Source organism: Sesamum indicum, linkage group LG1 (assembly GCF_026168435.1).
Source record: "Sesamum indicum cultivar Baizhima isolate 11 linkage group LG1, ASM2616843v1, whole genome shotgun sequence".
Classification (NCBI taxonomy): domain Eukaryota; kingdom Viridiplantae; phylum Streptophyta; class Magnoliopsida; order Lamiales; family Pedaliaceae; genus Sesamum; species Sesamum indicum.
The window spans coordinates 3,034,234-3,051,342 of NC_142657.1; the positions used below are offsets into that span (position 1 = coordinate 3,034,234).

Sequence of the window (17,109 nt, forward strand, 5' to 3'; positions counted from 1 at the left end):
CTTTTCAGTTTGCTGTATAAGTATGTGAAACTCCTCAATACATCAGTTTTCAAGAAGAGAGAGAGAGAGAGAGAGAGAACTACGGAATAGCAAACTTCATGTTATTGCAAAGGTAGTAAGAAGCGCAAGCCAGCATCTGTCCATTTTTTCCTCTCTTATTACAGTACTCTTGGCTAGATATTGTCTTTACAACATATTAAAATTGCATTATCTGAGTGAATAAACAGAGACAGAAACTCTACATATATAGTATATATTTCATGAACAAAACTTTAAACTTGTCACAATCTTGAGCTCCTGAAACAACGATCGCGCTATCACGAACCATAAATCAATCATCTACATGCATGAAATCAGACTCCAAGAATCATTTAAAGATTAAGAGAAAGAATTTAAAACCGAAAGCTTTACAACACTCTCACGCGCTACAAACACATTGAATAACATATACCCTGATGCATTAATTCAGACTAAAGTGTGACCATTACCGGGTTAAAAACCCGCGAAATCAGTTCATCTTGATATCAAATCACTGTTGGGGCATCTTTTTTCATAGGCTCATGCCGACAACCTTCTTCAACTTGGGGTCCTCAGCAACCTTTTCTACAATGATGGGGAGCATCATCCGACGACTCTGCATGAACATCACAAGCTTTGGAATGTTTAAAGTCGAAGGTACCCCATAATGATTCAAATTAAGGGGGGCGCTTTTTACCCCTCATGTAACAACCAAAAATTTGTGAATAGACGTCCACTTTGTTCGTGGTGGGGCGCCACTATCTCAAAAACACATATAATCCAGGAGATAGGGATGAATCATCAACAGTTACAAGTGCTGCTCCAGCTCTGAAGTTGTTGATTAAGGTAGCAAAAGTTGGTGCTTTAGTCTTTTGATTCAGACAACCCTCTGATGTTTTCGTGGAAACAAACAAAACCAGGAGGTCTCCTCTTCAGCCATCCTCTCATAATTTGATCAACTCCAACCTTTGTCATGGAGGTCTCGCCAGTCTAACAATATTCGACTCAAATGCTTCTGCCATACGGAGCAAAACATCAGAAGTAGTAATGAAGAGTAGCTGATTAGTTCTACCACTATGATGCCCTTTTTAAGACATATAAGACAAGACAGTAGGATCAAGAACATCTAGCCTTCTAGTGCTGGCTGAGCTATTACAAAATTTCATTTTAAGACATTGAGGTCGGTATTGACAGAAGATTCTGAGCAACAGCAAGTTATGTTTCATCTCAATTGCACTAGATCTTAAGAGCAGCTACGACCACAAAATCGATCATAACAACACTTACAATAGGACAGAAAGGACTTCATCAGAATTATAAGCCAGAATTAGTAGATCAACCTATCATGCTGACTGAGGACATTTTATCATAAAAGCGAATCCATTGCTAACACAAGGTATCAGAGAACATCTTGTTATACTGTATTTCGGAAAATGGGGGAGAATCAATTCATAAATATTTTTTTGTTTCAAAAATTATTTTACAGACATTCAAAATCAACTGTCTGCAAAATTTATAAAACATCATTATTGCTGTAAATGGAGTTGTCAGTATACAGTTAAAGCAACTTTCATCACCATTAAGTTCTGAACTAATGCCTTTGGGTCAGTGGATAGCAGGTTTAAAGTGGAGTACCACAAGGTAAGTAAATGAGCTTAAAAATGGGAACAAAAAGGAAAAGCATTGAAAGAGCAAACAGTGTGGGTGGAGTGATTCCCAAATACTTATAGAACAAGAAAAGGCAATTAATAGCTAAAAGTCATCACTTTTAAAGAAGATAATCATGCTTAAACAGCGCTTAGTTTTAACCAACAGAAACTATTCCAAAAATCTAACTTAGATTAACTAGAGAAAAATAAAGTCTTTTCCTCAATCAATTTCATTGACTCCATAGTTCTAAGGAATAATAATGTCATAACATGCTCTCATTTTCTCCAGCCTCTTTCCATCATCGGCTTTACATTGTAGCTAGTCTCTAACCGCAATGATTCTAACGAATAAATAGCTGCTTATGAGATGAAGCCTACCCACTCTAGCACGAAAACTGCCCCAAATTTTCCTAAGATCAATGGAACAAATATCTGATCATCGAAAGAATACAGGAGACAAAATCGATGAATAGAAAAGAACCTGCAAATCAGAATACAAGAAAAAAAAGGGGAAATCTTACACAGAGGATGTATCAACAAAAACCTCATTGAGCACATCGTCCTCACCATTTGCCAAGGCAAAAAGCTCGGTGTCCTTCTCTTCATCACTGGAAAACTCCCGCTTTTCCATCTTTGAGTGAGCAGAAATGAATATCAATTTCTGAGCCCTGTCCATTCCCACTCTCGAATGCGAATGAGCACTAATCCATCTAAGTAAAGACAAGTTGCATTTGAAGCCACAAGACGTTGCATGAAGGAAAATCAGCCTAACTGCCACCCTTCCTAATGACTTAAACTCAGTTAGATAAGTCTCCCACACAAGCCTGCTGCTTTGCGGGTTGGCAATCTTCATTTTCCCTGTATTAGGATCCCTTTGCTTCAATTGTACAGCTTGAGCATAAACCGGATCCAACCCTTCTGTTCTCCACTTCATAAGCTCCATAAGTGCAATGTGAGCCTCGTCCCTCGATACGAGCCGAGTTATGAGCTTGTCCACATCTTTCTCTTGTTCAGGTGTCAAGCATTTGAAGGGTGGTAAGTATTTCCCACTAGTGTCCCTAATTAGATAAAGTGGATCGAGTATGAAGGCAGCAGCCCAAGCCGGGTGATAATTCTTCTTGAACCTTTTCTCGATCACCTTCTCTACAGGTCCTTCGACAATGTGAAACTTAGAGCACCAGTCTTTAACTTTTACTCTGAGCTCTTCCCAAAGAGGGAGGCATTGTCCGATCCGGGGCTTCTCCATCTCAATCTCTTGAGCCATTGACTTGATCAATTTAAACAGAGAATGCACGGCTTCTAATTCATTCCAAAAATGCGGGTTCCTCATCATTTCTTCAATTTCTCTAGCCATTGGCTCCTCCATTGATACCAACTTATATGATTCATCTAACAGTACCAAATGCAGAGCCCGGGCTGAGCCAAGTATGTCCTCTACCATTGTGTACACAGGCCCAAAATCTGAAGTTTCATAATCTCGTAAGGGAACTCTCAACAAATCAGCGTGCCCGTATTCCTGCAGTTGATACTTATGAAAACTATGTCGAATTTGAGACTTGTTATTGACAAAAGTTGCCAGTTTTAAGCAATTTTCAGTCACGCTCTTGAACAACGGAAGCTGCTTTCCGAAGTCCTTAATTAGACTGCTGAAACCTTGATACTGGCAACAGAGATTAACCATCCAATGATGTTGGTTCTCTAAATTCCTCAATGCCTTGCCCTTAAACTTGTCTGAAACTATACCTACACATTGCTGCACCGTGCTCCCACAAATCTCAGTAATGGTATCCCACAAAATCTCCTCGGCGTATTTCGACGGGACATAACCACTAGTAAAAACAGCCCTCCTGAACACACTAGTCCCATTGGGAAGATTCACAGCCAAATGCACAAAATTCTCTTCCCCTACATGGCCATAATCCTTTGACTTCCAACCATCGGATGCAATCTGAAAGAACATGGCGTCACGAATTTTGGCCTCGCACTCGGCTTTGGCCTCCTCGTATTTAGCATCTAATCTAGACCCGGCAAACTCTCTTCTCGAAATTGCAGGTAATCCGACCTGATTGAGAAATGCCTTGAACTTTGGGTGCTCAAGACTTGAAAATGAAACCGACCCACAACACTCATAAACCCAATCAGCAAGAAAATCAAGTGCAGAATCAACCTGAGCTTTGCTTAATGTTGGTCCAGGCGATGCTTTGGGGCTTTTCAGTCGCTTTACACTATCTTCCAGCATTGCTAAAGGTCCCAAATCCTCTTTCCCACCAGACAAAACCAACTGCTGTTGCTGCTGGTGACCGTACAAACCGCCGCCGGCGGCCGGACTCGCACTACTAGAAGCAATAACCACACTTGTACTAGCGATTGAAACGGCAGGTGGGTAAGCTAAATCCACCGTGAATCTCGAAGGGTCGACAATAGCCAATGGTGGAACAATTTGGTGCGCTGAAAATGTCGTTCCAGTGCCACCGGAATTCCCACTCCCACCACCAACGCTACTACCAGCGCCGCGACTAGATGCACCACGCTTACGTTGGTTGTGGGGCGGCTGCGAAGAAGGAGAAACACTAGCAGTATGTGGCACTGAAGCAACCGAAACTGAATAAGACGAAGGCACCGAAGAAATGGGCTTGGGCGCGGACGCGAAATTCGGGCATGTGCCTCGCTTGAGATGCTCGGAGGCGGTCCTCGACGGATTCGAGGCGGAGAAAACGGCGTCGCACAAAGAGCACCTAAGCTTTACAGCCTTGGGCAAGCCGGTGTCGGGATTGTTCACGAGAATCGGCTCGAGGTGCGCCCAGTACCAGGCCCCTTTGCCCTTAATCGCCTTCGTCCGTACCATTACCAAGCCTTCGTACCTCTTGTGCACCGCCTTGGCCGCCAACTCGTCGGACGAGACGGAGGTGGACTCCACCGCAGCGGCGGTGGCGGCATTTGGTGCAGCCATTTTATGATAAAAGAAACTATACGTTGGACCACTGTGCAACAAATAAATGCGGTGCTCCTCTTCCTCGGTTAGTGTGATTTTATGTGGGAGGAATTTAGATAATCCGATGGTTCTCGGGGTGTAATCAAGAAGACTCTAACGTGGGTCATGAGCGCATTTTCAGCGGAGCGCGGCGTAAGAACCCGGGCGTCCATGGCCGAAGCCGGCGGCCAATCCTTCGGGCGGTGGCGCCGCCGTGGGTCGATTTGAAACGGGCGGTACAGCGGAAATTCGGCAGGGGTTTGGAGCTTTGGATTGTTATAGCAGCTGAGAGAGAGGAGAGAGCTGAGAAGGAGAGCGATGGAGTTAGTGTAGAGAGAGATAGAGAGAGAGAGGAGAGAGAGGAATATGGTGTAGTTGAGTTTGGCTGATTCCAACAGAACAGCCATTACAAACACGCGCCTGTCTACTGTTCATGAATAGAAGGTTCCAAGACCTCCTCCAATTTTTCAAACTCATTTTCTTTTTATTTTCTCAATTATTATTTCCAAATAAATAAGAAAATTTTAATAATCCAATTTGTAGAATTGATATAATCTTTCTTAATTACTTTAATTTTATCCATTCTTTTTATTAAGAGGGTATTGGGCTAAATTTATTAAAAAAAATTATACGCTCGTACATCTTATAAAATATTTTTTAAAATTTATAATATATTATATCATATTTTAAAAATAAATTTATATTTTTTTTCAGAGAACATAAGATTATGAAGTTTATGAAATTATAATAATGACAATCGTAATTAATTCAAAAGATTTTTTTAAAATTTTAAAAAGAAATTAGCAACTTCTTACCTTCTTTAGGGATAATTACATTTTCCTTTACTAAAATTTGATCTAATTACATATAAACTACTTATGATTTGAAAAATTATATTTGGCGCCCTTGATGTTTGATTTCGTCTAATAAATATAGACCTCCGTTAGTAAAAAATTTACTGAATTTGAGGTTATTATAAAAAAAAAATTGAATGAAAATTGATATTTAGCTTCGACTAACTTATTGCAAATCAAATAATTTTTTCGGCTAAACCATCCTTATAATGGTGAAGATATACCTCCTCATATGCATTGACGGATAAAGACGTATTAGGGTAATTTGGTCTTAAAAAGATTTATATAACTTGCAATAAGTCAATAGAGGTAATTATAGATTTTTTTAATTTTTTTTCTTAATATCGACAAATTCAGTAAATTTTGACTAACGAAGGGACTTATTTATTAGACGAAAGCAAACGTCAGGAATACTAAATATAATTCTCCAAACCACAGGGGGTCTACGTGTAATTGCACTTAACTTTAGGAAAGAGGAGTGTTATTATCCCTTTTTTTTTTAAAACGGCTTATAAGCTTTTAACATTTTATTTTTATAACTTATAAATATCTTCTAAGTGCTAGAACCCCAAACTATTTATCATATTAATAAAATATGTATTTACTAAAATACCCTTAAATATATTTTTCTTTCGTCAAGAATAACCATCTCTATATGTTCATTCACATTTACAATTAAAATATTTTATTTATTTAATATTTTATTTTCATTCAATAAAATAAGTACGATAAATATATATTTATATATATATATAAATTATGCACATGTCTCGAATGTGTTCCGAGAGCTGGGTGAAAGGGAAGGATGCAATTATTAATGAAATAATGTAAAAATTCTATGTTAGCAGCCGAAGTTTACTAGGTGACGTCCACATCTGCCCTCCCTCTTCCCAATCACTAAATTGCCCTTCTGGGAAATATCTAGCTGTTAATCACCAAAGAGAAAATAATAATGCTACTATAAATATATGTATAATAATAATTATAATAATATAAATCAAATATATTTTGTGATTCGAATTATGACTTATTTTACACTTTGTTATTTAAACTTTTTTTTGTGTCAACATACCATCTCAATTTTACAAATTTTGCATTTTGTCATTTATAATCGTTTTTCAACCAAGTTTTTACCGAATAAACATCACATGCAGTGCACATATAATTTTTAAAGGTTATGTAATGTGATATTTTTTGCATATGCATAAAATGTGATGGTTTTCTGGAAAAAAAATCAATAAAAAGACGGCCATATATGACAAAGTGCAAATTTTAATAAAATTGAGATGATAAGTTAGCACAAAAACTTTTTCAATGGAAAAACGCATAAACATGAATAGTTCGAATAACAAAATATAATTTACCTTAATAATAATAATCATCGAAGATTCGTACAATTCGATTATTTATTTTCTACATTTCATTTGCCTAATGCTATTAGTTTTTTTCTCTATCGGATACAATTATATTATAAATTTTAATTATCATATCAAATATTTATGAATAACTTAAAATTATTATTAAAGTAGATCAATATTCACATATTAATTGATAGTAAATCAACACTCACATATTTACAGGACTCAAGCCCACGACATCTTAGTTATAAACTCTCAATTTTGCCAACTGCGTAAAATATATTATAGACGAATAATTATTTCTATGTAATTTCGTTTAGATCCAACAACATAAGAAAAAAATGATTACATAAAATGCTAAAGGATAAATTACGACGAGCTCACCTGAGGTTCGTCGTAATTACAAGTGCATTCTTATTATTTGAAAACTTACAAATACCCTCTGGATTTAATGACCATCTAATAAATACCCCCTATAATGGGCTTTCATGAAGGGATATTTGTTAGACGACCGTCGACTGTTAATACCGGGGGGGGGGGGGGGGGGGAGGGGGTTTACAATTTTAAAAACAATGAGATAGTAATTATAATTATGATAAATCTCAAAGCATGAAATCTTAGTCATAGAATCTCAGTTTTGCCAACTGACTAAAATTTATTGCAGATGAATAATTTGCTGCGTAATTTCATTTAGGATTCAACAGCATAAAAAAGAAGTCATTACATAAAATGTCGAATGGTAATTTAGAATAGGCTCTCCTAAGGTTCATCATCAGTATAAGTACCTCCTGCCATTTGAAAAATTACAAATACTCCATGAAACTAATGACCATATAACAAATACATTCTTGCAATGAATTGTCATGAGAGGGTATTTTTTAAACGACAGTCAACCGTTAATACCAAGGGGGCATTTGTAATTTTTAAAATAACGAGAAAAAATAATTACAATTATGACGAATCTCAATAAAATTTATCGTAATTTATTCGATACTAAAAAATACTTGGATTCGTATCCACGCTTAAGTAGATCGATACGGAAGAATATCGCGACATTTAATCAAACTTATTATGAGTATTATATACATGTGTGTGTGTTTTTAAAATACAACTAATTATGAATTGAGTTTCATTTAAAACACTAATGATGAAGTATATTAATAGTTAAACTTTCATTAGTTAACCTAATGATCAAGTATATTAATACTTTCACTTTAATTAATTAACCTAATCATGACATATACTAATTTTTAATAAATTTACTTTGATATAATTCTGAACTTGAATTCTCATAATTGCAGATTTTTGCGGCTCGAAATTGTGTTACTTGAGTTAATTTCTTGTATATATTAAAATTTTGGAGCATCAAGATATATATACATATATATATATATATTCAAAAAAATGATATTATAAAATATTGTAAAATACAAATTTTAGTAGTAATTTATTAGTTTTTTATGAAGGTGATTTTTATAAACGGTTTCGTCAAATTAAGAGGGCGTTCGTGTAAACTTACAAGTTTTTCGGAATATTTTATAAGATATTTAAAATTTTATATTAGAAAAAATTATAGCTCTTAATCATGGTTAATTATTATGGTTAAAAGTAAAAAAAATTGAGTTGGATGCTAATTGATTATGTCTGCATAACGATTATTAGCCGTTGTTTTTGCAAGAAATGTCAAAATATTTATTACAATTAAATAATGTGGCATATATATTGACCATAGGCGAACATATACTGAATGTTATATTAACCGTGGTTAAAACTTAAGTTTTCGTATTTATTTTTTTGACCGTTGTGAATAATATTGATTTATTATAATTTGTAAGCTGCGGTGATTTATATTATAGGAAATAATTAATTTTTTTGTAGTATTATAAAATATTGAAAAATGCTTAGTATTTCATTTAAAAGTGGGTTTAATTTATAGAACTAAAAATAAGACGTCAGCGACTTATAAACTCCTTTAAAAAGAAGTAACAAGTTTTTTATTGATAAGTTTCATATTATTTTATTCAAATAGTTCAAAAACTTATATTTAAAATAAAATTTAATATCTTATAAAATCTTATTATTTGAATGTATAAAATATTTTAAATAAATTCAACCAAATACGCTCGTGAATGTAAATTTCAGGGTAAAAGAACTCTACAATCACATTTAGATGAAAATACAATAAAATACATTGCTTGCATGTGTATATCATGCTCTTATAATTAATTTACCCAATTTGATCATTTTCTGGGAACATTCCAATGGTTGAAAATTGAATATTTTTATAATTGATGTACTGGATTCAAAATTTTTTAGGTGTCTATACGAGTAGGTGCGTAAAAAAATATATATGTGACTTTCAAATTTAAAAAAAAAAAGAAAATTATTTACGAATTTTGCAATTTTTGAATATCCTTTTTTTTATTTAAAAGTTATTCAGTATACTAATTGACCCAATTCGCTCGTCTCCTGAAAACATTGCAATAATTTAAATCCAATATTTTTATAGTTGATGAGTTGGATTCAGAACTCTTTAAGTGTTTATACGAGTAGGTGTATAAAAAAATATATATATGTATGTGACTGTAAAATTTAAAAAAATATGATAATTATTTACGGATTTTAAAAATTTTTAATATCTTTTTTTTTTGTATTTAAAAAGCAATTCAGTATATATTAATTGACTCAATTCGGTCGTCTCCTAAGAACATTGCAATGATTAAAAATTCAATATTTTTATAGTTGATTAGCTGGATTCAGAACCCTTTAGACGTTTATACGAGTAGGTGCATAAAAAAATATATATGTGACTGTAAAATTTAAAAAAATATAAAAATTATTTACGGATTTTGAAAATTTTTAATATCTTTTTTGTATTTAAAAAGTAATTCAGTATATTAATTGACTCAATTCGCACGTCTCCTAAGAACATTGCAATGATTAAAAAATCCAATATTTTTATAGTTGATGAGCTGGATTCAGAACCTTTAATATCTTTTTTTGTATTTAAAAAGTAATTCAGTATATTAATTGACTCAATTCGCTCGTCTCCTAAGAACATTGCAATGATTAAAAACTCAATATTTTTATAGTTGATGAGCTGGATTCAGAACCCTTTAGGTGTTTATACGAGTAGGTGCATAAAAAAAATATATATCTATGTGACTGTAAAATTTAAAAAAAATATGAAAATTATTTACGGATTTTGGAATTTTTTAATATCTATGTTTTTGTATTTAAAAAGTAATTCAGTATATTAATTGACTCAATTCGCTCGTCTCCTAAGAACATTGCAACGATTAAAATCTAATATTTTTATAGTGGATGAGCTGGATTCAGAACCCTTTAGGTGTCTATACGAGTAGGTGCATAAAAAAAAATATATATGTGACTCTAAAATTTTAAAAAAATAAAAATTATTTACAATATCTTTTTTTTTTTGTATTTAAAAAGTAATTCACTATACTAATTGACTCAATTCGCTCGTGTCTCTTGGGAACATTACAATGATTATAATTATTTTTTTAGTTGATAAGCTGGATTCAGAAGGTGTATGTACGAGTGGGCGTATAAAAAAAAATATACATGACTCTAACATTAAAATAAAACAAAAATTATTTACGAAATTTTGAATATTTTTTTTTATTTTCTTTTCTTTGTATTCAAAAAGTAATCCAGTATACTAATTGACTCAACTCGCTCGTCTCCTGGGAACATTGCAATTTTCATCCATTATTTTTATAGTTAATGTGCTGGATTCGAAATCTTTTAAGTGTCTCCACGAGTGAGTGCGGAAGAAAAAAAAATATATACGACTCTAAAATTAAAAAAAAAATATATTATTTATAAATTAAGAAGTTTTTTGAATATCTTTTTTTATTTAAAAAGTAATCCAATATACTAAATTAATTTTCTTTTTCTAATTTTCCTATACATATAAGTATTTTTATAAAATAATTAGCATAAATATATGTAAAAAAAAGTAGTGAAATGGGAATGGACAGCCACGCGATGTGAGGATGGTGTATTGCTTGTTGCCCTTTTATATACTTCTTGGTCTTTTCTCTTTCTCCTTTGTTGTTGGGGTCTTGTTGTGGGTCACAAGAGTCCTTTTGTTGTTTGTTTTTTTCCAACCTTTTTCTAACCCAAGAATTCTTTTCTTTTCTTTCTTTTCTTTCTTTTTTTTTTTTTACGAATTATGTGCAATATATATTCAGGCTGTATTTGAATGGATGGATTCATATTTGATCGATGGATTTAACGTTCTTACCCGTATTACTAAATATAGGTCAAAATAAAAATCGAAGGATTTTTACGATGTAGAACTATCAAACAAGTGTAGCGATGAATTTGAAAGTCATTGTATCAAATTTATTAATCCGAACGCATCTTCATGAATTTTTTTTTCCGCCGTCAGTAAATTGTTATGGTAAATTATAAACGTGTACAGAAAATATCAAATGTATATTAGAGTATCCATAGTGTAACAATTTTACCACCAGACAAAGTTTTTTGTGTAATTTAAATTCACATAAGACGAATTAAATATAATATTATATAAAAAATAACGGGTACAAAAATATTTTGTGGGCTTCGGCTCTGGACACTTAGTGTAGGGCAAGACATGCTCTTAGGATCATAGGGTGTTTTGTACGGATATTTACTGATTACCCACCAACACGGCCCTCACATTAGTAAAAGAAAAATTGAACCTACAGTTACATGACTAAAATAGTTTACCTTTATCGATTGAGCCGATAAATATTGCAATTAAATCAAGTTTTACACTCTAACACTTCCTCATATGGCTTTTCACAATTTGGTAAACCAGTCGAATCAAACCATAATTGAAGATTCAACAAATATCGAAATCACATAAAACAATTGATTCGGTATCTGACATTTATTATTCAGAAAATCCAATATTCAGTTCAATTTTAATTCTTTAATTTCGATTTACCAAATTGTTACAAAATATCAAAATATCATTTTTATTTATTTACTTTTATACACATTAATCTATTTTTACTTATATAAAATGCTACAAATAAATAAATAGAGTAATTACTATTTTTAATATTTAATTAATACTTATTTTCATAAAAAAAATCCAATTTATCGAATTTCAAATCGAATTTAATCCAATTATATATACAACACAATATTTCAACATACTAAATTATCAATTTGTTAAATTTATTTTCAGTTTTACCGAACGAACACCCCTAATTCCTTATTGAATATGCAAAATTTGAGTTCGATTTTACCGAACGAACACCCCTACATCCTAATTCAATATGCAAAGTTTGAGTTCGATTTTACCAAACGAACCCCTCTACATCCTTATTGAATATACAAAATTTGAGTTCGATTTTACCGAACGAACACCCTTACGTCCCACTTGAGTATGCAAAGAAAGGTCCATTGAGTATAGTATTTGTGGCTCATTGTACATGTGCTGTAGATGAAGGGGCAAATTAGGAATTCAAAGAAAATTGGTCTTATTTTTTGTGCTGGGGACACCCATGTCATATGTGTTGACCAAACTTAGAATATAAAAATACCCCTGCAAAAAGCCACACCAAATCTATTGCCAATCAACCCACACAAATTTTTTCAAAAAAGGCTTCAGAGAGTTGGTGGCATTCATTGATTCTCATGATTGACAGGTAGGGGTACTTTGGTCTTTTCAACCCCCCCACCCACTCATCAAATCTAGAGAACATGAATCACGCACGAGAATTCATAATTGTGGAGGAAAAATAAATAAATAAATTTAAATTCTTGTCTATTATATAGGAAAAATTGCAAAAATGATCCCACAATTTGGAGTGATTTCAAACTTGACCTCAAAATTTATGAGATTTTTAATTTAACACCATGTATTTTTAAAAGTTACAAAAAGACGCTAAAATGTTGTAAAAAAAAAAAAATTTCCTAATACTAACAGAAGTTAAAACTAACATCTGAGGACTCACGTGACAGTCACATGCACGTGGGTGCAAAAAAAATAATTTATTATTATTTTTATATTTGTTAGTGGGAGGATTTTTTTTTTTTTTTACAATATCGTGGCGTCGTTTTGTAATTTTTTAATAGAATATAAAATTAAATTTAAAATTTCGTAAAATGTGGGTCGAGTTTGAAATTGCCTTAATTTGTGAGACTAAATTTTACAATTTTACCGTATTATATACGCCTTATTTGTGTATTTCACATGATTTTTCTCAAATTGTTTTTTCTTTTCTACATAGAAAATATGATATTTTTATTATAAATAATGATTTAATATCTCAACTCAATAACTAATAAATTATAAATAATAATAAAGTAAAAGCTCAAATAAGTTGTTGACTAATTTTTAAATTGTAAGTAGTTACTGATAATTGTTATAATTAATATGGAGATGGTATTAAAAATTCCTTTCTACTATTAAAACCTTCTAACACCCCTTTAATTCAGAAATTTCAACATGAGTGGACAAAAATACCCTTATATTTTAATACAAAAAATTAAATGCATCTTGCCCCTTATTACAATTTATATCTTATTGGTCCCTCTAAAATTCATATATCAACAATTTGATACTGAATTCGTTTTAATACATAAATAATCAAATAATGTGTCATTTAAATATTAGTATGATAGCATACTAATAGATTTTACAATGAAATTGAATGAAAAAAAAAAAAAAAGGATCCTAAAATCAAATTATATGAAGGATAAAATTAATCGAAAATTTTGCTATAAAAAGGTCTTATTTTTTTCATTTAAAAATTTACCTTTTGAATATTTTCCCTATATTTATTTTATATTATTAGAGTTTTAGTGTTTTTTTTCTAAAATTTAGAATAAAAAGTTATGAAGTTTGGATCAAAATTGATGTTTTTTTTATTGCAGAGGGTTTTCTTCTTTCCTTTTCAATATTAATTTCTTTATCTAAACTTTTAGATTTTGAAATATTTTTTACAATTATTTTTAATATGAATATTATACAATTAAGTACAAGTTCATACTAATATTTAATATATTTATTTAATAGAAAATAAAATGACTTATCATTTAATTATTTTTATATATAATTGCTAAATTTTAATTTTAGAGGGGCCAAAGTTATATTTATACTATAGTAGGGTTCAAAATGAATTTCGTCATTTATTAGGGCATTAGGATATTTTCATCTATAAGGTGGAATTATCAAAATTAGAGGGGTATTTGAAGGTTTTCTTGTAGAGGGGTGTTATTGACAACTTATAATACAAGAGGGCAAATGAATTGAAAAGTTTGGGCTAATTATAAATTTTGTCCCTATAGTTAGTCACTTATTCATTTTGGGTCCTTGAGAATTTTGATCCTCAGTTTTGGTCCCTTTTTTGTTCGGTTTTTTATAGAAATGGTTTGCATATTATTAACATGACTGTTGGTTTCGACAAAAATTAACATGTAAGATGCATGTGATGAGGTAATTTTCATGAGGATTTTGACATAAAAATCAGAAAATTGAGGATAAAAACAATTTGGGTAATTATTAGGGATTTCTTGAGAATAAATGAGAGAAGGGGACAAAATTGAGGATAAAAAAAATTTAGGGACCCAAATTGAATAAGTGGCTAATTACAGGGATCAGATATATAATTATTCCTAAAAAGTATATTAACTTTAAAATTTATGAAAGAATTATTATAACAAACTAATTAAAAGATTAAATAATTTAATTATGTATTGCAACAAATGGAATAAGCATCACTACAAAAAAAAAAAAAAAAACCGTGAATTTCTCCACGTTACGAATAATCACAACTTAAAATCTCAGAAATATCAACCATGCATGACTGGACAAACCAATATAAAAATATATCGGCCAGTACCAATCAACATTCGTCATGATCTCAGATATGGCTGAAGTATTTTCAATATTTTTACTTATAGCCGAAATATCTGTCATAAATTTTAACTTTTGCCAATATTTTGACCTCGTCTGCAACAACAAAATAGCACGTACAATACAATTATTGTTTCTATTCATCACGACTTTTCACTTTTGCCCATTTACTTAACAACGACAAAAAGTCATATTATCTCATAATCACATGATAACAAAACAACTTACGATCGTGCCGAAAATAATTTGGTGAAGTCTAGATAAGAAAATAGAGGGTTTAGATGAAAAGTTGAAGGGCTTGACAGATTTAGAGTGATTGATTTTTCAAACTTGTCATTGTCATTTTTCTGTAATTAGATATATGACTTTGATATAGGACTTGTTTTAGTACAAGTTTTTCAATGGAGGGCTCTGTCACTCTTTCTCGCCTCTTCAACTGAGGAAACATTATTCCTATTCGCACAACATCTTTACCTTGCAATTAATGGTTGCTTTCAGGACAAAACCATCTCTTAGTCGGATCTGATTTTGATAGATTTTGTGATCAAAAAGTTAATTATTTATTCACATATACAGAGCTGTAAATTTGAACCAAGAATCTTCTATCTCATTTTGATGTTATGCTGCTACGAGAATGATATGTATCCGTATTTCTATGGTATAGATTAATTTGATTTTCTATGTTTTAATTTTTAAACGGGATATACGTAATTATATACTGTGATACTAAAGTCTGGCACTGAATACGATAGAAGATCCTCATGAACGCTATGTACAAGACATGTCTGTCGATGCTTAAGTCAGTTTGACACTAGAAGAAATTTAATACTTTAAAAATAAATAGACATAGTGAATAGTCATTGACGACGGCCACTCAAGAATTATTGGTCGCGATTAGTGTGGCTAAAATTTTTGTCGTGGCTAAAAAATATGGTAAAAATATTTGTTATGACCCTTTCAAGATGGATAGTCTAAGTTTGTACATTAATTTTTTTTAACTATGATTAATAAAAAATAATTATTTATCATAATTTTAATTTATAGTCTAATAAATTTTCTTCTAATGGGGGCACGAAAAAATAATATCTTGAAGGTAGATTGGAGTGTTAGAGATTATTGGAAATAACTTTTAGAAATTTCTGGATTGTTTAATTATTTATAATATTTTATTTTAACTTAACGTGCTTGTTTAATTTAATATTTATTTGAGGCTTATAACCCATTATTATAATAATTTAATTATAATTTTATGAGGTCTAATAATATTTGATTGTTATAGTTTATATACTATTTAACTTATTTGTATGAGTCAATTATAATTTATTATACCACTTAAGTTTTGAAAATGATTAAATTAATTCTTTTCAACTATTTAAAAGGTGGTTACCTTCTTCCTCATTTGGCAAGAAGTCAATATATTTCCTTTTGAGGAGTTTTTAAAATACTCTTCTAATATTTTCGCAATTTTTTTATGTTGTATTTAGATTGATATTTGATTTTAAGAAAAGAATTTGAAAAAAAAAAAAAATTCAACTGATTTATATTAAGAGAATTTAAAATTCATCGATATTTCATCCAACATAATTCTAAATGAGAGTGAGACTACTTCAAGATTCTTGTACTATAGGATTATCCGAACAATGTCAGAAAATTTGTCACTTGGGATTTGAAATTTTTAATTTTAAATTTATTAACGTCCCAATTATAGCCTTAGAGACATTGAAACTAAGGATTGTGCAAATGAGGCGAGATATTATTGTGAGCTCATGGAATTTTATTTTAGAGTTACGATCAATCGTCAATACTTGCAAGTAGGAAGGCAATCATGATTTCAAGCCAACGATAAGTATCGTGATTCTTTAACAATTTATTTTTATCTTTTTTGAACTTTATTTAATTTATTTCACTTATATATAAATATTAATATAACCTATCATGTTAATATTTTATATGAAAATTGAATTTTATATTTTTTTAATTGTAATTGGTTATGGTTACACTTCAATATACACTATTTGATGCGAGATATGAGTCTATATTTGACTTTGTGATTGACAAATGAGGCATGCAAGGAGAGTCGAGAGTGGTTTCACTATGGGAGGTTAATGAGCTAGGTCGTTACTATTACTGGTTGGATGGTTGTACGATCGCACCACAATAGGATAACTAGATGGAAATAAATTGGAGATCTGCACAAGACAACAGAGGTACCAATTTGATTCTGACGTAAGCACTCGAACCTTGGAGTTAGGAGGGTCGTGGGTCTAAAACACGATGCTAAAAGGCATTAAATAAGGTGGTTAGATACATGAAATCTCGTAAGTAGAGAAGCTTTTATATTTCTCCACCAAAAGTATGAATGCCATTTAAACTGCCT

The 17,109-nt window shown here is 31.4% G+C and overlaps 1 protein-coding gene across 5 annotated transcripts; it reads right to left on the reverse strand.

Annotated features, from left to right (window-relative positions):
- Window positions 1–228: 228 nt before the first annotated feature.
- LOC105155646 (uncharacterized) lies at window positions 229–5,027 on the reverse strand. Of its 5 annotated transcripts, none has more exons than XM_011071578.3 (2): window positions 2,235–5,027; window positions 229–1,030 (listed from the first exon to the last, which is right to left on the reverse strand). In XM_011071578.3, the coding sequence occupies exons 1-2, from the start codon at window positions 4,615–4,617 to the stop codon at window positions 990–992; spliced, it is 2,424 nt and encodes an 807-aa protein (XP_011069880.1). In that variant the 5' UTR covers window positions 4,618–5,027; the 3' UTR covers window positions 229–989. The 5 variants fall into 5 exon arrangements, with proteins under 5 accessions (XP_011069880.1, XP_011069871.1, XP_011069861.1 ...); XM_011071569.3 differs by having other exon boundaries at window positions 229–1,033; XM_011071559.3 differs by having other exon boundaries at window positions 2,189–5,027.
- Between the last annotated feature and the right edge of the window lie 12,082 nt (window positions 5,028–17,109).